Source organism: Ranitomeya imitator, chromosome 8, assembly GCF_032444005.1.
Source record: "Ranitomeya imitator isolate aRanImi1 chromosome 8, aRanImi1.pri, whole genome shotgun sequence".
Classification (NCBI taxonomy): Eukaryota; Metazoa; Chordata; class Amphibia; order Anura; family Dendrobatidae; genus Ranitomeya; species Ranitomeya imitator.
This window is the reverse complement of record NC_091289.1, coordinates 138827482-138852799: the sequence shown is the minus strand read 5'-3', so window position 1 is coordinate 138852799 and position 25318 is coordinate 138827482. Positions and strand designations below refer to the sequence as shown.

The window sequence follows — 25318 nt, the reverse complement described above, 5'->3', positions numbered from 1 at the left end:
TCAGTTAGCACTGAGTGAATGACAAAAAAATCCACATTCTGGAAAAAACTGATTTTGGTATACAGGTCCTTCTCAAAAAATTAGCATATAGTGTTAAATTTCATTATTTACCATAATGTAATGATTACAATTAAACTTTCATATATTATAGATTCATTATCCACCAACTTAAATTTGTCAGGTCTTTTATTGTTTTAATACTGATGATTTTGGCATACAACTCCTGATAACCCAAAAAAACCTGTCTCAATAAATTAGCATATTTCACCCATCCAATCAAATAAAAGTGTTTTTTAATAACAAACAAAAAAACCATCAAATAATAATGTTCAGTTATGCACTCAATACTTGGTCGGGAATCCTTTTGCAGAAATGACTGCTTCAATGCGGCGTGGCATGGAGGCAATCAGCCTGTGACACTGCTGAGATGTTATGGAGGCCCAGGATGCTTCAATAGCGGCCTTAAGCTCATCCAGAGTGTTGGGTCTTGCGTCTCTCAACTTTCTCTTCACAATATCCCACAGATTCTCTATGGGGTTCAGGTCAGGAGAGTTGGCAGGCCAATTGAGCACAGTAATACCATGGTCAGTAAACCATTTACCAGTGGTTTTGGCACTGTGAGCAGGTGCCAGGTCGTGCTGAAAAATGAAATCTTCATATCCATAAAGCATTTCAGCCAATGGAAGCATGAAGTGCTCCAAAATCTCCTGATAGCTAGCTGCATTGACCCTGCCCTTGATGAAACACAGTGGACCAACACCAGCAGCTGACATGGCACCCCACACCATCACTGACTGTGGGTACTTGACACTGGACTTCAGGCATTTTGGCATTTCCTTCTCCCCAGTCTTCCTCCAGACTCTGGCACCTTGATTTCCGAATGACATGCAAAATTTGCTTTCATCAGAAAAAAGTACTTGGGACCACTTAGCAACAGTCCAGTGCTGCTTCTCTGTAGCCCAGGTCAGGCGCCTCTGCCGCTGTTTATGGTTCAAAAGTGGCTTTACCTGGGGAATGCGGCACCTGTAGCCCATTTCCTGCACACGCCTGTGCACGGTGGCTCTGGATGTTTCCACACCAGACTCAGTCCACTGCTTCCTCAGGTTCCCCAAGGTCTGGAATCGGTCCTTCTCCACAATCTTCCTCAGGGTCCGGTCTCCTCTTCTCGTTGTACAGCGTTTTCTGCCACATTGTTTCCTTCCAACAGACTTACCATTGAGGTGCCTTGATACAGCACTCTGGGAACAGCCTATTTGTTTAGAAATTTCTTTCTGGGTCTTACCCTCTTGCTTGAGGGTGTCAATGATGGCCTTCTTGACATCTGTCAGGTCGCTAGTCTTACCCATGATGGGGGTTTTGAGTAATGAACCAGGCAGGGAGTTTATAAAAGCCTCAGGTATCTTTTGCATGTGTTTAGAGTTAATTAGTTGATTCAGAAGATTAGGGTAATAGGTCGTTTAGAGAACCTTTTCTTGATATGCTAATTTATTGAGACAGGTTTTTTGGGTTATCAGGAGTTGTATGCCAAAATCATCAGTATTAAAACAATAAAAGACCTGACAAATTTCAGTTGGTGGATAATGAATCTATAATATATGAAAGTTTAATTGTAATCATTACATTATGGTAAATAATGAAATTTAACACTATATGCTAATTTTTTGAGAAGGACCTGTAATTCAAATAGAATTCAATTCCACCTGAATAAATTCCCTCAATTCTAATTTTAACATTTCAATACATGTGCATGCCATTTTATTTTTTCACAATTACCCCAATTATTGTTCCTATCATTAATATAATTAATCCAAAAACATACTGATAGGGAATTGAGATTGTGAAGCCCCAATGGGGACAGTGCCGATAATGTCGGTAAAGCGCTGTGGAATTAATAACCATGTATCAGTGAATAAAATAAATAAAACAATTAATAATAATATACCTAGTATGGTAACATCACAACTTGAAAGGTCAATGCCAACAAGATTTATTTCCTTCCAGGTTACACATGCACCAAAATCAAACGTTTTGTGTCTGTACTGGTGCGACATCTGCCAGCAACGTCTTAGTGTAGCACTGGCATATTACGTGCTGCTGAAAGCATGGAAGGAGGGAGCAGGACTCAGATGTACATCAGGAACAGACTGTGCAGAAGGTTACATGTGCCAGGCTGGTGAGGAGCACCGAGTGACGCTTGGTTATGAAACATTATCCAACATTCTGCTCGGCTCACGTGTGATATTGGTAGCGCGATGCCCTTCTTTCCTTGGAATTACAAAAAAAAATGAAGTCCTCAATGATTTATCCATATATATATATATATATATATATATATGTTTTGTGCTATTGTTGTCAGTATTTCTTTCTCTACATTCACAATGTGTTCGTAATCACAATTAGCAATATTGTTTTGCAGCACTGTCTGCCTGGCAAAATTGGGGTCATATAGTCAAGGGACTATGACTCAATTTCTACAGATGTAAACCTCAGAAAAATCTTGCAATGCCCACTCAAATGCGAATAGACTTTGATAGTGAATGCATGTTAAAAAGTGTACACACGGATCATAATCCACTGTGTCTTATAGTACCAGCGCAGGCTTGGACTGGCCCACAGGAGAACAGGAGAATCCTCTGGTGGGTCGTCATGCAGGGCTGTTCACGCCACTTATATGAGAAGTAGTTGGCACAATACATATTTTACAAGGGCATTATCTCAATATTAATTTAACAAACTTCTCCATTAATTATTACACAGAAATATAGGCACGAGCATTATGGATAAAATATTAGGAAATCTTATCTATGCACGTCAAAGAAAACTTTCAGCATAAACTGACCAGCGCTGCAGATTTTAAATCCAAATGGCATCAATTTATGCTACAGGTTATTTATTTTTTGACAAATGTATTCACGCACACAGACCTGTTGAGGATAAATAGCAAAAATCAATGTGCACTGAGTCTTAGGTGCATGCCTCATCACTACAGCGCATTTGTAGCTGGGCGTGTGGTTGGTCTATTGTATCTTTTCTAGGACAGTCCTTGTTAAAGAGGCATGCAGTGTAGGGTCAACTTTTGTCAATGTAAAAAAAATGCCATTGCAAATATCGATTCCACAAAACTGAATTAATAAAGCGCTTGGTTTACCATCTAATGTGTTTATGAGCTGTAAAAGAGTGTATGAATGAATTCACTGCTATTGCCATAGACATTCATTAGTAGGCTTCACGCTGCTATTTAGTGTCATGTGCAAATGGGACACAGAATGATGTACCGTATATCATAAATCAGTCTGTGATATGATGACAGACTACGGCAAGGTTCACACTGCGTTCAGGCATTTTAGTTATCCATATCACTTTAAACAGTCTACCAAGCATGCCCCAGATGTATGGAAGTGTTAAATACCGTACATCTGTGTTGAGCTCCCTTTAAATAAAAAAGTACCGTATATCAAACTGAATGAAATGAGGGGCCTCCATAGATATATGTACAGGTGCTTCTCACAAAATTAGAATATCATCAAAGAGTTAATTTACTTCAGTTCTTCAATACAAAAAGTGAAACTCATAAATTATATAGAGTCACACAGAGTGATCTATTTCAAGTGTTTATTTCTGTTAATGTTGATGATTATGGCTTACAGAGAGAGAAGGAGCAAGATAGATAACTTCCCCATTATCCTGTACAAAGTTTGTACATTAATTGTTATTTGTATTTTGTATGTAACCCCTTCTCATGTACAGCACCATGAATCAATGGTGCTCTAAAAAGAAATAATAATAACTGTGCAAAATTTTTAGACAAGTCTGGAAAAAAAATCTGCAAAGTTAGAATGCTTTCATGAATAGAAGGGTTAGTAGTTTACCCTTAACGATTAACAATGCAAAGAAAATTAACAAATATAAATCAAGTCAATATTTGGTGTGATGACCACTCATTGCCTTCAAAACAGCATCCATTCTTCTAGGAACCCTTGCTCTTAGTCAGGGATTTTGTACGATTACAGTCCGGGGTCAGAGTAACCAAACTGGAGAGTATGATCGTCATTTTCATATGTAGGTTGAAACACAGTCATTAACTTAAACAGAAGAAGCTTTGTAGGAGGCTTAAAACTGGGTGAAGAACAAACCGACTCTGCTACAAAGGTGAGGTTGTGGAAGACAGGTTCATGTCACATGTCACCATGTCACCATGATAAGACTGAGCACAGAAACAAGAAACAAGATAGTTATACTGCATCAACAAAGTCTTTCCCAGGCAAAGATTTCAAGGCAGGCTGGGATTTCAAGGTGTGATGCTCACATTCTTTTGAAGAAGCACCAAGAAATGGGTAATGTTAAGCACCATAGATGTAGTAGAAGTAGTTGACCCAGGAAATTTGGTGCAGCAGGTGAGAGACACAACTTGCATTCTTCTCTTCAAAATTGGAAGGTGTCCAAAAGTGTCATCAACACAGAACTGGAACCAACTAGTGGAACCCAGCTATACCCTCTATTGTTTGGGAAAGTCTAGTCAGAAGTGGTTTTCATGAAAGAATTGCAGTCAAAACTGATAAACAAAAATGTGAAATATTTGGCTGTAACAGTTTTTTGGTGGAAGGACTGGAAAGTAGTACAATAATGAGAGTCCGCAGGCAACATTGAAGCATGGTAGATAAGTAGATAGAGCTGGAGATTTGGTCAGGATTAATGGTGTCTTCAATTCTGAGAAATACGGGCAGATACTTATCCATTATGTAATACCATCAGGGAGGCATCTGATTGGTTTCATTCTCCAGCAGGGCAACAACTGCAAACATACAGCCAATGTCATTAAGAACTATCCTCAGTGTTAAAAAGAACAAGGAGTCCTGGAAGTGATGCTATGGCCCCCAGAGAGCCCCGATCTCAACATCGTCGAATCTGTCTGGGATTACATGAAGACAGATGGATTTGTACAAGCCTACATCCACAGGAGATCTTTGGTGGCATGTTATCTAGGAAAGAAACATGCGCCACTTGCAGGCTCTACGCTTTCGAGACTTCTCACACTGCTCTGACCCTGGACGGATCGCTGGATCTGGCCAGCTTCAGTTCCCCTGCACTTTTTCCATGCTACAGAGAGAAAGCTGACCCTGAGAGCAACCTCAGAGAGTGCTCAGGTTGGACAAGGAGTGCTCCAACCCTGGAAACTAGGAACCCAAGAGGCTTCTGAAGATACAAGGTGAGAACAAGTCTTTAAACTGTACTATACAGCCATATAATTCACTCTAAGCCTATCGGTATATTTTATATGGTGCATACTCCAAATGTTGACTTCATATGTATTAGTCTTTCAGAAAAAACACATGATTGGGTGAACCAGCGGGGTAACAACTATGGTTGCAGAGGTCACAACCGTGACTGAGCCCATGAGGGTGGGGGCCTGCGACATCAGCAGTAACTTCAACTGGATGTGCGTTCTAGGACACACATTCAGCTGAAGTGTATTGCGGCGCAGAGACCTGTCAGGTCTGTGTGCGGCAATACATGCTGCCAGCCAATCAGAGGCCAGCAGCTGACTTCGGCCTGCACGTGACTAGGAGTGCATGACAGTGACATCATGCTTTCCCATCGCTTGCATGATGAAGTCAGCTGCCGGCTTCAGAAGAGGATGCCGTACGGTGGGGGAGCGGATAGGAACTGAATATAATTGTTTATTTTTTCTATAGATTAAATAACAGCGGGGACATATACCAGGATGGGGGATATATATATCAGGATGGGGCCCAGGCAAGATAAGGAACATATATATCAGGATGGGGGATATATATATCAGTGCCCAGAATAAGGGACATATACCAAGATGGGGGATGTATATACCAAGATGGGGCCCAGAAGAAGGGACATGTATACCAGGATGGGGGATGTTTATACCAAGATAGGACCAAGAATATGGGACATATATACCAGGATTGGGGATGTATATACCAAGATGAGGCCCAGAATAAGGGACATGTATACCAGGATGGGGGATGTTTATACCAGGATAGGACCCAGAATATGGGACATATATACCAGGATGGGGGATGTATATACCAAGATGAGGCCCAGAATAAGGGACATGAATACCAGGATGGGGGGATTTATATACCAGGATGGGGCCAGGATGAGGGGCATATATACCAGGATGGAGGACATATTTCTATGCCAGGATGGGGGGGTCCAGTCCAAATCTTGCACCGGGGCCCATAAGACTCTTATGCCACTGAGGTGAACAATGCATTACTGCAATAAAAGGACTATATAAGATAACGACTATTTAGGAAATTTGTCTAGTATATTCAGAAAATGTGGAGGTATAATATTAGCCTTGATTGTCTATAAATAAATGATTTCTTCATACCAGATATATTCAGGTCTTTTTACCTGGATTTTATAACTGGACTCCAGCAGATGAATAATAATGGGTGATTTATCTTCCAAGTGGGAAGATCCATCAGTTAGCATCACTGCTTACTGATAACTTTTACTAAATGAGATTTGTTGCGCTGTCACACAGAGAATAGTCTCCACGGAGTCACATTAGTCTCCAGACTTAGGAAAAGAGAGAGGTAGGGCTGGCGGTTATTGTGAGAGTCACAGTAGGAGCTGTAAGGTCACAGTAGGAAGACACTGCCAGCCCGCGGCTAAGGAAGAGAATTAAAAGAAATACACTGAAAGATATATGGTAGAAAAACACCGTCATTTTTTTTTCTTGGCCGTCAACTTTACTTTATGTGAAACAGACATTTTTTAAACATATCTTTTATTTTTAAGAGTTAGTCTAATTCCGAATCCCAATTATATTGTCTGAAACGCGGATTATTGCTTATAGTTGCATTGGATGTAAACTTTACTTTATGGGGAAAAAAACCTTTTGGACGGAGACGTGAATCAGTTGTTTTTTCAGGTTTTATTTTCCACAACTGGCATAAACACACTAGACAAAAAATGGCACATAAAATATTTATGAAAATCTTGGAGTCTCAGGAACCAAATATTATTTTCTTTCTCATTTGTTGGCAGGTTTACATGGCAGATTTTTACTAAATGTATAACAAGTTGATCAACAAATTTTTACATGGTCCATTGCAAACTGTATGGGGACAAATGATCGTTCATAAAATTGTTTGGTCAGCATACAGTTTTTACATTGTCAAGACCACATCTAGTATTTATATGTGAAAAAAGTATATACTGTATGATCAGCCAGCGATTGATCGTTTAGCTCATTTGTCAGCTGATTGCTTACAATGTCTAGCAACACTTGTACAGCCAATTATTGGTCCACCTAGAATGCCCTGCAGTCTTTGTAAGCTCCAAAGTATTACTTCCAGACTTCTACCGAGGTGTAGCTATTTGGGCTTGCAGGGGTAATAGTTGCACCCATGCACTGGAGTCTAGAGAGAAAATTAATTCTGCCCCAAAAGAATATACCAGCATCATATTTGGCATATAGAACTTTGGGTCCATGGTCCAGCAAATGTTACTATACAGCCAAAATGCCAAACATCCCAAGGGCTCGTGCAGATGACCGTAATAATCGGATGAGTGATATCTGTCGTTTTGAGGGATAGCACTTGTCTATGGGGCCATGCAGATGTCCGCGGAAAAAAATCACAGCATGCCCGAATTTTGATATTCGAATCATGCAAGTCAATGAGTGCGTGCAAACCATCGGGCTGTACTCGGATGTCATTGAGTGCCGCCTGATTTCCACAGACTGACACAATGGAGGAGATGGAGACAATTTTTTCAATATCTTCTCATTCGAGAGAATTGGATCACAAAAAATGCTGATACTCTGATAAAACACTGATGAGAGTGTGATCAGAGTTCCATTTGCATAATCGACCCCATTCTCTTGAATTGGACATTCTACAGCCATATGTACCTGACCTAAGAAAGCGATCCATGCAGAAGCCACCCCTATAGCATTGACGTCAGGGTGGGCTCCTATGGGCTGCATGTGGCCCGTATGTGTATGCCAACTGGTTAGAGTGCAGTTACTTTTCCCATGTTAGTGAGGCCTTCCTATGCATTAAAGGTCCAAATCATCAAGGTTGGTGCTTCGTCCACCAGTCTTGATCCATGGTGCACTTAAGTAAATTGCCCCAAATTCATTGGCTTGGCCTTGAATTTTTAGCTGCCATGCTCCAGTGTCAGAAATGTACTCCATTTGTGTGTTAATTTACATCAAACCATCAACAGTTCACCAAATTTTTAAAATCTCTTTTAAATACAATTTATCAAATGTAATAATTGAATGAAAATAATCTTGGATCTGGCCTCCTATCCATGTCTTATCATATATTTGATTTATACATTTTTTTTTACATCACCAATGAGAAAACTTTAAAACTTTTTTTCACCTTTTAACTCAAAAGAGGTGAGGAAAGTGGCCAGAGACAGTGGTTTTTTTTACCCAGGGATTGTGAGGATGGCAAAGGTTGTAGCCACGGGGCTGACACCCAGCGGGGTCTTCTTACTATGGCCCACTCGGACATTCCAGAAATAGCTTCGGTGATCCCTCAGAGTGTAGAAAGCAGCAGGTTCAAAGAGCTAATTAACCCCTTAAGCAAAACTATCTGTAGACGAGAATAAAAGTCCTTCTAGAAATATTCAACATCGTCACTAAGTACTGAACCAACAAATACAGAACCACGTCTACGTATATTTGGGCAAAAGGGAAATAAATTCCACATGTCTTCAAACAAAACAGAAATGAGAAAGATAGATTTACCACTGGGAACATATACAGTATATTCTTGGTCATTTACATAGCAGCTTGTTTATTTTGCTTTATCTTGTACTATCTCTACTATTATGAATACACTTATATTACTATGAGGAGCAGGATCTACAGTACACCCATCAGTGTATTCTCCTCTTAAGGCTATACTGCATGACTAAAACTTCTGAGGGGTTCCAAGCCTCTTTTTATTGGAGAAATGGTCACTTATATACATTTTTTTGCATTTTTTATGTCACTTTTTCTATGTTTTTTCTCTGCAACTAGAAATTGGTTGTAAGTCATCAGCAGAATATAAAATACAATACAAGCCACACTTTTTGTGTCATTACTTCATACTTTTAATGCATTTTTGGGGTGCCTATATTTTTCCCCAAACACTATATTCTCTACCTGTGGCATTTTATAAGTGCCTCCATTGGCTTCTCAAAACAAAAAATAGTGTATAAAAAAATCTGACTTTAAAAATTCAAGAAATCATAGTGTACTTAAAAGGGTTTTTCTACAAATAAAGTTACTTTTAATCAACATTTTAATTAATTGATATTGGAATAAAAATAAGTTTCACAATTGGATGTGTTAAAAAAAATGTACAGACAACACCATGGGATTGCATCTGATTCCTTTTGTGAGGAAACCTGTGTCCTTTCTTTGTACTGTGTAATGGCTGTGTCTGACCATATAGGAATATGTTCTGATCATACCACATCTCCTGGGCATGGGGGACACAAAAGAGTATACATACATTACAGCAGGGGATCATAGCTGATTCTTTCTGTGAGGTAAAATATTTCCCTGCCTGTTTTTAAACAGGTTTTACCTCACAGAAAGAATGATCTGTGATCCCGTGCTGTAATGTCTGTATGGTCTTTTGCTTCCTCCCCTGCCCCGGAGATGTGGTTTCATCAGACCATGTGCCTGTACAGTCAGACACAGCCATTACACAGTACACAGTAGGGGCACATTTATAAGATTATCTCAGCACAGGAATATTTTATATAAATACATCTAATTGGGGAACATATTATTATTCAAAGATTTATTGATTAAAATTAGCTTTATTTGTGGGAAAACCCCTTTAAGAAGCCCCAATCCAGACAGACATGATTGAATTGAAGTAAAACTAGCTGACAGAGAACATATGGTGCACCCTGCAATCCTACAAGTTGGACGCAATATTGTCCCTCATGCAAAGTATTCATAGTAAACCTCTATGAATATAAAATAGATGGAAGTGATTATTTCACATTATTTAGTCAACCAGATGTGTGCCTAGGGAAGCTCATGTGGCATGTGCCCACGGGGCTGAAAATCAGAGTAATTGCCAACAAATCACTCTGCTTTGCACGTGGTTTTAAATATAAGGCTAAGGAATCATCCTAAAGCCTTTCCCACAGTGAAGGCACATCTAGCTACAACTATGGCCCTGGTTCATCAAGACCGGCAATTTTCTTGCTAGTCTTGATGAGGGGATGTGTTGGAGTCAGACACTCCTGATTCATGAAGAGACACACATCTCTTCATGAAAGTGAAGCCTCTAATGAGTGCCATGCGCCTCCTTACTATAAGACAGAAATCTTACCCCAGTTTTGAATTAGATGAGCTGTGGCGTCACACCAATTCTACGCACCCCTCTCACCCTAGCTCCTACCTTTTCAACAGAGCTAGAAGAAATATGCATTAAAATGCCAAAAGTAGTATATTTTTGGCACAACTCCAAGTTGTGGCAACATATTGCGAGTTCTCAAAGCTTTTACGACTACTTTTTGGAGTAAAAGCTTTAGTGAATCGTGGTTGTGTTCAACACAGTCAGGGAGATTGATTAAGACTAGCATAATGCACGCCAGTCTTAATGAAACACTGGCTGGAGAACACTAACCTGGTTCATAAAACATCTTAATTAATCAGGATAGTCTGTACCCGGGGATGACGTACATTTATGGAGTAAGTTACGCCACTTTTTTATGAATTTGACAGATGGATGTGACCATGGCCAGTCCCACCTATGCCATACCAATGCTATACCCATACTGGCGAGGCTGGTCGAGTCTCCTGCATAAACACCAAAAGTCGTAATATTTTTGCGCAAAAACACTGATTTATTCATGTGTTTACACCAGATTTCTCACTTAAAGCATCTTGTAGGGTAACAATCAGTAGGTTCAACCCTCCTAAGCCATCTATATGGGCATGCAGGTCATAGGAAGCTGAATAAATGATACCTTGATATCTGCAAACTGATGTCTTATTCTACAGAAATCCACTTTTGTCTTACATGTATATGACCTCTCCCAGGCTATGGGTAGGATGCTGCCTGGAAGATAACTCTGCCTCCAGAGATTATTTTACAGGAAGTCTCTCCGCAGGTAGATCAGGAGAGCAGAGCGTGGCCATCACACTGGTAACTCCCCTTCATGTAACATAATCTCTGGAGGCAGAGTTATCTCCAGGCTCCCTCCGTTCCGGAGCATGGAAGAGGTCACTCATATAAAGTAATAAAAGATGATTTCTCAACAACAAAAGCATCTGATATGAGACACACAGGAAGGACTGTTTTCAGCCATCTATAACCTGTATGCCCATATTAATAGCTTAGATAGTTCAAATGTGGTGACAGATTTCCTTTAATGAATCACCCCCTAAGTATATGGTTAGAGAACATATCCATTCCAATGGGTGCATAGCCACCATATAAAGACCAAGAAAATGAAATAAAACATATATATCTAATATTAACCTACAAAACATTGTGCTACTGCGTTATTAAAAAGAAGTATAATTACTGAGTCATATCTGTATCTGAATTAGTCAAAACCCAAAGTCTATGAGCTTCTAAACCTCAGAAACTTCATCACTTTTTAAGAATTGTTACTCTACTGCTGCCATGAGATTTAATGATGGAGACACTGACATCAATAATTGTAATTCTGCAGTAACCTCATAGTAAGGGTTCGTGCACACAACCGTTCTTGGACGAGTGATCTCAGCGGTGTTCACAGATAGCACTCGTACCTATGATATTCTATGGGGCTGTACACAAGTCTGATTTTTTCCTTTTGAGTGCCGGGTTCTGCTTTATTTGATTTTTTCCTTGGACTGAGTGGAAGCAAAAAAAAAATTGGAAAAACATCGGATTTGGATCTGAGTGTCAGATCAAAATTGTCAATGCAAGTCTATGGGTCCATGAAAAAAATCAGACTGCACTCATGGCATCCGATTGCCATCCGATTTTTTTGGACTGACAAAATGGAGAAGGTGGAGAAACTTTTTTCTTCTCTCCACGTCTGATGCCACTGTGATCAAAGTTTGATCAGAATGATCAGATTGTTTTTCTCGGATGTGGAGAACGCGGTTGTGTAAACCTACCCTAGCAAACATGAAATCAGTTTTCTCCACCTGGACTACTCAGTGCCATAATGTGTCCTATAGAGAGGAGCTCATTACTGTATATAGTATGGCTCATCAATCCATTCAGTACCTTGGACAGATCAGGTCATGGAGTGCAGCCAGGTACAGTAGTGCCGAGAAGTGCACAGTACTTGGATGTGTTGTAAAAAATGAAATATAATAATACAACCACTAAAAAATGGCCGTACTGATGGCAGAAGCCTGTCCCTGAGGATGTATCTGTGATATATGAAAGCATATTATAAAGGTGGATCATATCTATCAGTTCCATTACCTGACACTAAAATGATGGAACATTTTGTATATCCTAATAAATTGGACAAAATGTGACCTGACATTGTCATTAAATATCAAACATTAATTCCTGAAAATGTGCAAGTGCAGGCAATATTTAGATAGAAATCCCCCGTCCCTGAGCAGCACAAAGTCCTGAATTGTGCTGCGATATTCTGTCTATGTTCCTAATTGTGAGGTTCTGGGGCCTCTAGAGATTATAAGCAGATTTCATTGTCATTGATTCGTGTAACAAGAATTGATCTTGCCCGGATTGTGAAGATAATTAGACACATTTATACATCAAAAAATGACTTTTTTATTTTAGATATTGAGTTGGAAATGCCACACTTGTTGACTATTTCGCTGACATTTGTGCATATTTGCTCCACGTCTAATTTTGGTCAGTCCTGCATTGAAATTTCTGAAGAAGCGAATCAGCTGTAACTGCAATTTTGTGACATTTTTAGCAACAAAAATCCACATACACATTGACATTGGTCTAGTGTGTGCAGCACAACATGGTAAATTCCATATAATTTCCCATATCTGAAAAATGTCCCTTTTTACAAATGTATTTTAATGTTTGAAGAAAACTTGTTTTTTAACCCATTTTGCAGAGATGTAATATTTTACCTATTTATGTGCGTTGTTCCCATGGTCCTCTGTTATAAATCCTGACGCGTCTGTTTTAGTAAAAGACTCTTAAATAACAATTCTGAAAGATATACCGTAATTTCAGAACTCTCTGTTGTGTTCCTTATTGTTATAAAGAATACATTGCTAGTCGGACATTAGTCTTGTTTAAAGGGTGTTTCCCTTCACAGCTTAGGACAGTGTCAATGTGTGTAGAGGGGGAAAGGAAACCCCCAACTAAAAACCCCTAGTTGTCAATTTATTTGTACATTTTATGGAGGACTAACAGAGCAACTACACAGTGTAGATTTCTAATAAAAGAAGATCTGGAATTGTCATTTCATGAAGAATACACGTACTTAATGACATAGACATGTCAGTCGAACTGATGGGTCTCCTTTACGTATCAGATTTTTATGTCTTTTATTTATCTATTGTGTCTTCCAAATGGCTTAAATAAAAAATGTCCATTTAAACAAAATTATAACTATATTAGTCCACAGTAAGAGACATGGCGTAGACTCTTAGGGTTGGTTCACATAAACCAGTTGTGTCTGACCACAGGCTTCCATGCAACATTTTATGGTCCAGCTCCAGGACCGGTCCAGAATGACCATCGATGTGCCTGATACTGGGAATGATCCCATAGAAAACTGCCATTAGTTTACTTCCAGTGTTTCTCCCATGTCAGAGGCAGAAAACCACCATTGGTCAGACGAACAAGCATGTACAAGAAATAAGTGGCAATGCAGAACGTTAAATGGGTTGTCTGGAGAAAACAAGTTATCATCTCTCCAAAAGATCGGTAATAACTAGTTGATTGTGGAGTTCTTAGGCCGGTGTCACACTAGCAGTATTTGGTCAGTATTTTACATCAGTATTTGTAGCCAAAACTAGGAGTGGGTGATAAATGCGAAGTGGTGCATATGTTTCTATTATACTTTTCCTCTATTTGATCCACTCCTGGTTTTGGCTTACAAATACTGATGTAAAATACTGACCAAATACTGATAGTGTGATGCTGGCCTTACTGCTGGGACCCGCACCGATCGGCAGAAGGGGTAACGTTTATCCCCAGTAGAATGGAGCAGCCGTGTACATGTTTGACAGCAGCTCCATTCATTCCCTACTGGGCTGCCGAGCCCTGTGTTCGGATCTTTCCGGCAGCCCTGCGAAGAATAAATGCTGCAGTGGTCGAGCGTCTGGCTTGCTGTTACATTTTATAACAGGGATAAAATTCTACATCGTGGATAAACATTCCTTGTTCTTCCATCAGTGCGGGTCGCAGCAGTTGGACATGTGCAATCAGCAAGTAGTCACATATCCTGCAGATAAGTGATAACTTATTTTCACTGTATGGACCCTTTAAAGGGGTTGTCCAGAACTATTTTATTTGTTTTACTATAGTCCTAAATACTAACAATCTGGTAGTTGCTAACAGAGGCAACTACCTGCCTCTTCTAGCCGGCGCCGGCTCAGAGCGATCACCAACCGCTCCTGATGGCGATACAGCTGCTCTACATCAACAGGAAGATCTTCTTCCAGGCTGCTCTGTCGATTGGACATGACTGCCGATGTTATGCTGATTGACAGTCAACTCCCCGCAGTTAGGCAGCTGTCAATCACCATCACTTTGGCAGTCATGTCCTGTCTACAGAGCAGAGCAGAAAAGAAGACCCTGTCCTGTCGACATGACGTCAGCAGAAGCTGGTGGATCTCTGGCAGAAGCAGTCTGTGACCGCACTGTGCCGGTAAAGACTGGTGCCAGGCACAACGGGCAGGTAGTTAGTAGTTATTAGGCCCATAGCAAAAGAAAATACAAATAGTCCAGGATAACCCTTTTAACATATAACACAACAGAAGCCATTGAAGTTGTATTGCTGTTGAGTTCAATTTTTCTGTATCCGGATATCTTTTTATATCTACAACTTTTTCATTTTAAGATAAACTACATTTTTGTGAGAATTAAGCCTCCATGATGACCAGTAATATATTAATTAATAAGAAGTAAAGAAATACAATTTTAGGCCGGGATCACACATACGCGAGATACGGCCGAGTCTTGCAGGTGAAAACCCAGCTCTGGCGCCAGCACTCCAGAGCGGAGCGTGCGGCTCCATGTATTGCTGTGCGGCTGCACGCTCCGCTTCGGAGTGCCGGAGCCAGAGGAAGGATTTCACCTGCGAGACTCGGCCGTATCTCGCGTATGTGTGATCCCGGCCTTAAGGTAGTAGTCATGCCCACTTTTGCATAACTTATTTAATAACAAATTATACTACTGTACCTTTTCATGGGAACTTATAGTACACCCAGTATTAGTGTATGCTAATATACCAACATTTAAGGAACTGCCAGAGACCAAACTAAGGGTAAGTTCACACTGGGCGTTTTTGCTGCTTTTTTTTCTGCAGCAAAGCTGTGGCAAAAACTCAGGTTTAGGTACATTTTTGGTGCGTTTTGTTGCGGTTTTGGTGCGTTTTTTGGTGCGTTTTTTTGGCTAACTTGTGTCTCTTTGTCCATGCTAATGTCTACGAATTTTCTGTGGAAAAAAGACTGCAAATAATGATACCTGTGTTTTTGCTGCATTTTTGCTATGTTTTTTTCAACACCCATTCAAGCCAATGGGTGAAAAATACTGCAAAAACTGTGAAAGAAGTGACATGCTCTATGTCCAAAAAAAGCAGCAAAGCACAAAATCCTGGTGACAAAAAAATCAATGTGTGTGTATGAGATTTCTGAAATCTCATAGGCTTTGCTGGTACTGTAAAATAAAGCTGAAAATTAGCATAAAAAAGCAGCAAAAATGCCCAGTGTGTACTTACCCTAAGGCTGCCGTCACACTAGCAGTATTTGGTCAGTATTTTACTTCAGTATTTGTAAGCCAAAACCAGGAGTGGAACAATCAGAGGAAAAGTATAATAGAAACATATGCACCACTTCTGTATTTATCACCCACTCCTGGTTTTGGCTACAAATACTGATGTAAAATACTGACCAAATACTGATAGTGTGACGGCTGCCTAATACCTTTTTTATAAACTACATTGAGTTTCGCAGCAATAATCCACCCTTTACTTTACCAGCAACAATATGAACACTATTGCCGTGGCCATCAAGATTGGGCAATGGCAACCTGCTGGTGCTCACCCAATCTTGGGTCCGATCTGATTAGATAATTCCACATTATATGCACATGTGCTGGAGATGGAGGAAATAAAGTCTCCAGGCTGCTTTTATGCATTAGGCCGGCGTCACACTGGCGTTATAAACGGCCGAGTGCAATGCGATAAAAAATCGCATTGCACTCGGACCAATGTTACCATATGGGGCAGCTCCCAGCAGCCGACTTTTTGTGTGCCAATTTCCTCGGTCCGAGACAATCGCAGCATGCTGCGATTGTCTCGGACCGAGGAAAACTCTCGGCTCACTCGTACCCATATAAGCCTATGGGTGCGAGTGAGACAGCGCACACCACTCGGATATCATCCGAGTGATGTGCGCTATAAGCGGACCCCAGCAATGGAGGAGATGGAGAAATTCATTTCTCCGCCTCCTCCGCAGCTGTGCTCCGATCCTCCCTGTGCGAGAGAATCGGAGCACAGACGCATGACACTCGGCTCCTGCTCTGCTGCGAGCAGTCCGTGTGCTGTGCAGGAGACAGCGCTACATTAAGCGCTGTCCCCCCTACTGGTGCTGAAGCCGCGATTCATATCTTCCCTGCAGCAGCGTTTGCTGCAGAGAAGATATGAATAATAGTGTTTAAAATAAAGATCTATGTGCCCCCCGCCCACCCATAGGGGTGGAGCCGCATATTCATTACTGTAATCGGCGGCCCCACGTGACCGCATACAGGAGAAGATGCGGCCAGAACAGGAAGCAGCGACAGCCAACGAGGGAGCTCGGTGAGTATTTTCAGAACAGCGGGGGGGCGCACAGGGGGTGGGAGGGCAGGGGGCACATAGATCTTTATTTTAAACACTATTATTCATATCTTCTCTGCAGCAAACGCTGCTGCAGGGAAGATATGAATCGCGGCTTCAGCACCAGATACTGGTGTGTGTGGTACCCAGCACGGTGCGTGTGGTACCCAGTGGGCACACGGGCGGCACACGTGTGCCACACGTGTGCCACACTGATGTGCCACAGAAACGTAGGGGCACACGGACACGGATAATTCCGGTACCGATTTTTTCCGGTACCGGAATTATCTGGACATGTGAGACTGCCCTTAGTTTGTGTGGACAGCACAGGGAGGACACAAAAAATGTGCATTACATACATACAGGCTTCCTTCTGTATAGTAAACTAATTATTTAGGCCACCATCACACGCTCAGTATTTGGTCAGTATTTTACATCAGTATTTGTAAGCCAAAACCAGGAGTGGGTGATAAATACAGAAGTGGTGCATATGTTTCTATTATACTTTCCTCTAAATGTTCCACTCCTGGTTTTGGTTTACAAATACTGAGGTATAATACTGACCAAATACTGATAGTGTGACGGCAGCCTTACACTTTTGGTAACAATGTTGCATTCTGTTATCTTGCATAGATAGTATTGGTCAATGCCCAACACAAACATGACTAATCTTTGTGAATTACTGGAGAATTGATTATTGATTTTTTTTTTTTTATCTTCTTATGGATGAAAAAATATATCATGCTCACCCAGGAGGAAATCATAAATAAAAGAAATGAATAGGAGCATGTGTTAGCATAGATTTATCAGCCATTCATTTCTGTTTTATCCTGATAAACATTTGACAACTTATTGATAATTCCTTTTAAGACCTCATTCAGATGTCCGCGCTTCACATACGTGTTTAATCCTATGCTGCTATTCACATGTCCACTTTTTTCACCGATCGTGTGTCCTTTCAGAAATCATGGAGATATTTCCATTTTTTTCAGCAGCATGAGTGAAAAGAACCAATATAAGTCTATGGGTCCAAGAAAAACACCGACAGCACAAGGATGGAATCTCTGTGTCATCTGTGTGCCATCCGTATTTAATATTGCAAAGGATAGGAAAAGCTGGTAATTTATTTATCCATATGTGAAAAACACTGATGACACACTGACCGAACACTGATATCACCGCTACCATTGTTTGCATACATTAAAAACTTTGACATTTGCATGAGACCTTAAGGCCACGTTCACACGTTCAGTATTTTATATCAGTATTTGTAAGCCAAAACCAGGAGTGGAACAATCAGAGGAAAAATATAATAGAAACATATGCACCACTTCTGCATTTATCACCCACTCCTGGTTTTTGCTTACAAATACTGAGGTAAAATACTGACCGAATACTGAATGCATGAACATGGCCTAGTCCGCATTCGTTCAGTATTTGGTCAGTATTTTATATCAGTATTTATAAGCCAAAACCAGGAATGGTTGAAAAATACATGAGTGGTGACATGTTTCTATTATACTTTTCCTCTGATTGTTCCTCTCCTGGTTTTTGCTTACAAATACTGAGGTAAAAAACTGACCGAATACTGAATGTATGAACATTGACTAAGCCGAAATCACACGTTCAGTATTAGGTCAATATTTTACATCAGTATTTAAGCCAAAACCAGGAGTGGGTGATAAATGCAGAAGTGGTGCATATGTTTCTATTATACTTTTCCCCTGATTGTTCCACTCCTGGTTTTGGCTTACAAATACTGAGGTAAAATACTGACCGAATACTGAATGTATGAACATTGACTAAGCCGAAATAACACGTTCTATATTAGGTCAATATTTTACCTCAGTATTTGTAAGGCTGCCGTCACACTAGCAGTATTTGGTCAGTATTTTACATCAGTATTTGTAAGCCAAAACCAGGAGTGGGTGATAAATGCAGAAATGGTGCATATCTTTCTATTATACTTTTCCTCTATTTGCTCCACTCCTGATTTTGGCTTACAAATACTGATGTAAAATACTGACCAAATACTGCTAGTGTGACGGCAGCCTAAGGCAAAACCAGGAGTGGGTGATAAATGCAGAAGTGGTGCATATGTTTCTATTATACTTTTCCCCTGATTGTTTGTCTCCTGGTTTTGGCTTACAAATACTGAGGTAAAAAACTGACCAAATACTGAACGTGTGAACATGGCACAGTTTTCAACTATCTTTTTCCAAAAACTTTTTGATTAAAAATGTTGTTATTTTAAACTATTGTATGTTGTAACAAATATTACACACTATTGACAGACAAGAACATAACACTGTCTAATGGTGGACTTCAGGGAAGATAATATAAGGCGTGCAGGTCTGTAACTGTATAAAAAGCTAAAAGAAACAACGAAAGCCATTGCATAGCACAATATCCAGTCCGCACAGCTCCTGTATAGCCACATAAGACATTCTGCAGGACTGATATGACTAGTCTATACAGGGACAGGACACAATGCTGAGGCCTCAGTCTAGCACTTACTTCTCGTAGTCAGTCCTGCAGTACAGTTTCTTGTCTCTGTAGAAGCAGCTGCTCTCCAGGGGTTCTTTACAGTCACAGCACTGAGCACACTGTTCATGCCAGAGACTGTCGCTGATCCGCAGGAGGAAACGGTCACAGATGACACGTTCACAGCCCTCGCACACCCACTTCTGATCCAGGGCTCGCCCTGTAATATAATAACAATATCACTAGAACATAGAAAACACAGATTTTATTAAAGTGATCCTAAAACACCCTGGGGACGGGGGAAGAGCAGGAGCTGGGGGTCAAATTATTGGTATTTTAATAACCCTTATAACAATTGAGAAGTAAAATATTCTGTGAATAGAGATCAGAATCATGTATCTATAATGCAGGGTGTACTTATTTATATATAGACATATTCATTCCAATGACCTATATCTCTGCTGTACATTGCTGGCACATAGGAACTGTTTAGCTATTACTTATTTAAAAAAAAAAGTCAGAAAAAAAATGTGTCTATAATTTTACCAACATAAAAAGTTTTCTTTGCTTATTTACTTTTTTTTTATCAGTGGATGTGAGATACATTTTGATTGAATGCAAGTCCACTGTAATCAACAATTGAAATAACTGGCAGACACAGAGTGTGGAAATGACATCAATGCTCCTATAACGTCACCAAAAGTTCAATAAGGGACTATTGCGGCCCCCAGAATGAGAACATATAGTCTGTAGGGGTATCCTGCCAGAAGAGAAGGCAGGGGCAGACTCTAAGCGCAGAAATATTACTAGAAAATAATTCATCTGCCAAAAACAGCAGAGTCCCAACAAGTCAGACATCTAAAGAATAGAAATATACCAATATCATAGTTATATAATAATACTGCACAGCAGGAGTCATAAGTACAAGTTATCAGCAATTAATAATGTGTTTTTCTTCATTATGGCAGTTCTGAGATCTCATTTATACTTTTTTTATAGAATGAGGAGCCTTTCATTTGGGTAGGTAGAAGATCTGACTAACATCCCATAAAAGAACCTAGTATTATATAAGAGTGATACATATATGATATTCAATATTATTATTATTGCTGAATCTTCTGTAGTCCATAGAGTGTATAGTAAGTAGTAACATTAGGTGCACAGAGCCAGGAGCCCAGGGTGCAGAGATCAGATCATCGCAGCACAGCACAATCATTGGGAACAAATATCAGCAGAGAACTGTATGAAGGCTCCATAGAGCCCTCTTCACATCATTATTATTATTATTATTACATATTCAAACTCAATCGTTCTGCAGAGTCGCTGCGATCCTGGTGCGATCTTTTCCCTTCTCCGCAAATAAAACAATCCCTCCCTATGGGGAACATTATTACTCTGCATTGATGCTATAAAAATCTCTATACACACAGTGGAAGGATGGATCATTAAAAAGAAAGAAACAAATGAGAGTCATTTAAATACACAGCTGATTCATCTAAATCCAATGCTATGAAATCGTCTCAATAATATTCATCCGATATTTGTGTCAGTTTTAATTATATCTATCTATCTATCTATCTATCTATCTATCTATCAATCTATTTATCTATCTATCTATCTATCTTGTTTCTGTATTCCTTTCTATTTAATTTCTATCTATTTGTAATCTATCTCTTTGTCTAATTTCTATTTCTATTTATATGTATCTATTTTTTTCTCTATCTACCCATCATCCATCCTCAGTATATTATGTTCGGACATACACACATAAATGGGATACATTACTTGTATATAAAATGTATTAACCCTGCTGTTCTGTTCGGTCTGGGGAGACCTATTTTGAACTTTGGTATTTTTTGGGGTGTTCAAGATGCGGTTCTGAAACTTGTGGTTGATTGACTTAAATGAGGATGGGTCGGTCGGCCACGGGTTTCAGAGCCGCATCTTGAATATTTTAAAGAATATTGAAGTTCAAAGTCGGTCATTTTTGACCAACAGAACAGCAGGGTTAAGCCTAAAATATATTCATGGATACCCTAATCCTATCTATAAACCCACATGTGTATCTATAAACCTATCGGTGTCTATATATATATATATATATATATATATATATATATATATATATATGTATACACACACAATATACACATATTTACACACATTACATACATTTTCTGTAGATTGGCTGTATTTTTCACAAAAATTATATAAATGACAAGGTAAGCACTGCTGCATTGATAACCTGGGCACTGCTACATCTATGTAGAAGCTTTGTATGTGTGTGTGTGTATATATATATATATATATGTATATATATATATACACATAGGTATATATATATATATATATGTATATATATATATTATATATATATATACATATATATATATATGTATATATATATATATATATATATATATATATATATATATATATATATATATATATATATATATATATATATATGGTAAAGACTGAAAAAATTCACCTCCAGCTCCTGTGATAAAATGTCCAAATTTCTTTATTTGAAAAAACATTAAAATTCCATTAAGGATTCCGGGACAAAAAAACATCAGACAGATGAAAGAGCATATGTAGACAGAGATAGACAGATAGATGTATATGTATCTCTGTATATATATATTATATATATACACACACACAGAGAGATGCACATGTATCTGTCTATATCTGTCCCCACATATACCGTCGCCTCCTCTGAGCCCCGCTTCTCCTGTCGGTGCAGGATGCGGTTTTTCGTGCGGCAGATGATCGCTGTGTCGCCCCCGGGCAGGCAGCACTGAGGGGTTAATTTTCGTTATTACATTTCCTCCTGCTCCCATTGGGCTCTGCATTATTATTACTACCACTAATACCAGAATATAAAAGAAAGTTTGTGTTTGCAATTATTTAAAGCCGGTATTAAGTGCCGGTAATGTGTACTGTAATCTGCTCAGCTAGAGCGATATACACATCGTCATATCACATAATATTACAGCAAACGGAAATCTGACTCCAATCTGATGTAATCAATTGATATAAACCCAATACGGTCCCCCTCCATGGCCGGGACATTCCCCCGAGTGTATACTCTATGTGTGAGCTGTATTATTACTATAATTATTAATACTACTAATAATAATTATAATAATAGTAAGAACATGATGAACCTTCTTGATTATTGTTCACTATATTAGGAAGATGAATGATGATGACCAAGGTTCAGCCACGAAAGGTAACACAGGAGTCTCCCGACAGCCGGGGGTCCCGTTATATCCTGACCGCAGCCCTAAATCCCTGGTGTCACTCACCAAATAAAGACAGAGCCGCCGACTTGTCAATGACATTCTGTATATTTTCCTCCATTTTAAGCCCATCCAGCATTGTGAAACTGAGGGGAACAAACAGACAGCCATCACCGAGGAGCCAGCTCCATCCATACAATTATTACATCTGTGTGCAGGGATGACAACGATTCAATTGTAAAGAACTTTTTGTTGTAACAACTTATTACATAAGAGCAATTTTCTGATAGATACACAGCGGAAAAAAGGTAAGCAGAGAAGATAGATAGATAGATAGATAGATAGATAGATAGATAGATAGATAGATAGATAGATTATATATATATATATATATATATATATATATATATATGTGATAGATAGATAATAGATATAGAGATAGATAATACATAGATAGATACATACTACATACATTACATATATATATGTGATAGATAGATAGATAGATAGATAGATAGATATAGAGACAGATAGATAATAGATAGACAATACATAGATAGATAATAGATACATATATATATATATTTATGTGATAGATAAATAATAGATATAGAGATAGATCTATAGATAGATAGATAGATAATACATAGATAGATAGATAGATAGATAGATAATAGATACATATATATGTGATAGATAGATAGATAGATAGATAGATAGATAGATAGATAGATAGATAGATAGATAGATAGATATTAGATAGATAGATCTATAGATAATAGATAGACAGATAATTCATAGATAGATAATAGATATACATATATATATGATAGATAGATAGATCTATAGATAGATAGATAGATAGATAGATAGATAGATAGATAGATAAGAGATACATATATATAGATATATATGTGTGTGTGTGTGTGATTGATAGATAGATAGATAATACATAGATAGACAGATAGATAGATGATACATACATATATATATATACATATATATATATGATAGATAGATAGATAGATATGAGATAGATAGATAGATAGATAGATAGATTGATAGATTGATAGATAGATAATAGATAGATAGATAGATAGATAGATATGAGATAGATAAATAGATAGATAGATAGATTGATAGATAGATAATAGATACATATATATGTGATAGATATGAGCTAGATACATACTACATACTAGATAGATAGATGACCGATAAATAGATAAATGAGACTAAGAGATATAATAAAAATAGATAATGGATAATAATAAACCGTCAGCTACTGTAGATAGATGCGCAGACAGGTATAAATTAATATTTACCGATAGATGAATAACTTGATACTAGAAATAATTCAGTAGTAACCAGATGATAGATACAGTACTAGATCCATAATATTCAGCTATGAGCCCCAGATAACAGAACATCGCTGGTCCATCTGTATAGTCTGAGTTTCCCATCACAACTTTCCTTTGCTCGGTGTGAGCCCCCCAGTGTGAGCCCCCCATACACAGTCCCTCCAGTGTGAGCCCCCCATACACAGTCCCCCCAGTGTGAGCCCCCCATACACAGTCCCTCCAGTGTGAGCCCCCCATACACAGTCCCTCCAGTGTGAGCCCCCCATACACAGTCCCCCCAGTGTGAGCCCCCCATACACAGTCCCCCCAGTGTGAGCCCCCCATACACATCACTCCAGTCCGTGCTTTGTCAGGTCTGTATTGGATGTCACTCCTATAACACATTTGTCTTTTCCCTGTATTCCATGACCCACCATGGCGATGACTGGGAGCTGTCTGGCCACCTACACAGGGGTGCAGGCCCGCGAGGACACAGCAGGTGACCCGGACTAGTGTGACCCCACACAGTGCAGACACCGTGCGCCGCAGACACCGTGCGCTGACATATCCAGTCACACCTGGGCAGAGGACAGCACATCATAGGGGCAATAACAGACACCACTTCTACAGGACAGTGCCAGGGAAGGATGGTTGCACCCCAGGCCGGCGGGGCAGGGGGTACAGAGCACTCACCCAGCTCCTGCAGACACTGACAGCCAGCGATGGGTATACTGATAGGAGAGGGAGCAGAGCTGCTCCTGTCCTGAGCCTTGTCTCCTCCTCCAGGCTGCAGGTTACCCGGAGCCCTGCCCAGCTGTGTGGCTACTGGTCACCTGTCACTGGGACCCTGGGGCCATAGCCTCCTCCACTCCATCCAGCAGCCTTCTCCCTCCTGCTCCTCCTCACATGTCCTGCTGGTCACTTGTGGTGTCTCCTCCACTGTATCTCCTGCTGCCTGGGAGCCAAACTTCCTGATGTTCCTTCCAATGTCCCTTCTCTTTCCTCTCCCACATTCCCCTCCTTCTTCTTCTTCTCTGCTCTTATTTCTTGCACCAGTCCAAGTTTCCTTCCCACTTCCTCAGCATTTCACCCTGCAGCAAATATCAGTAGCAGCAATGTCTCCTTGATTTCATGAATCTCTATGTCAACTTTTATGGGATTAACATCACAAAAAGGTGCAGACATTCCACGCTTCTCGATATCATGGCTTTATTATCCCAGCAGGCATCACATTGGAAAGTGCTAAAAGTTATA

At 39.6% G+C, this 25318-nt stretch overlaps 1 protein-coding gene across 1 annotated transcript in view; it reads right to left on the bottom strand.

Annotated features, from left to right (window-relative positions):
- The window catches only part of LMX1A (LIM homeobox transcription factor 1 alpha), a 203802-nt gene extending 178781 nt beyond the window's left edge, over positions 1 to 25021 (bottom strand). Inside the window, exons 1-3 of the mRNA XM_069737436.1 lie at positions 24758 to 25021; positions 22791 to 22870; positions 19510 to 19696 (exon numbers count right to left, since the gene is read on the bottom strand). Of these exons, the coding sequence (XP_069593537.1) occupies positions 19510 to 19696; positions 22791 to 22863 (260 nt within the window). The 5' untranslated portion in view covers positions 22864 to 22870; positions 24758 to 25021. The remainder of the gene's footprint in view (positions 1 to 19509; positions 19697 to 22790; positions 22871 to 24757) is intronic.
- Between the last annotated feature and the right edge of the window lie 297 nt (positions 25022 to 25318).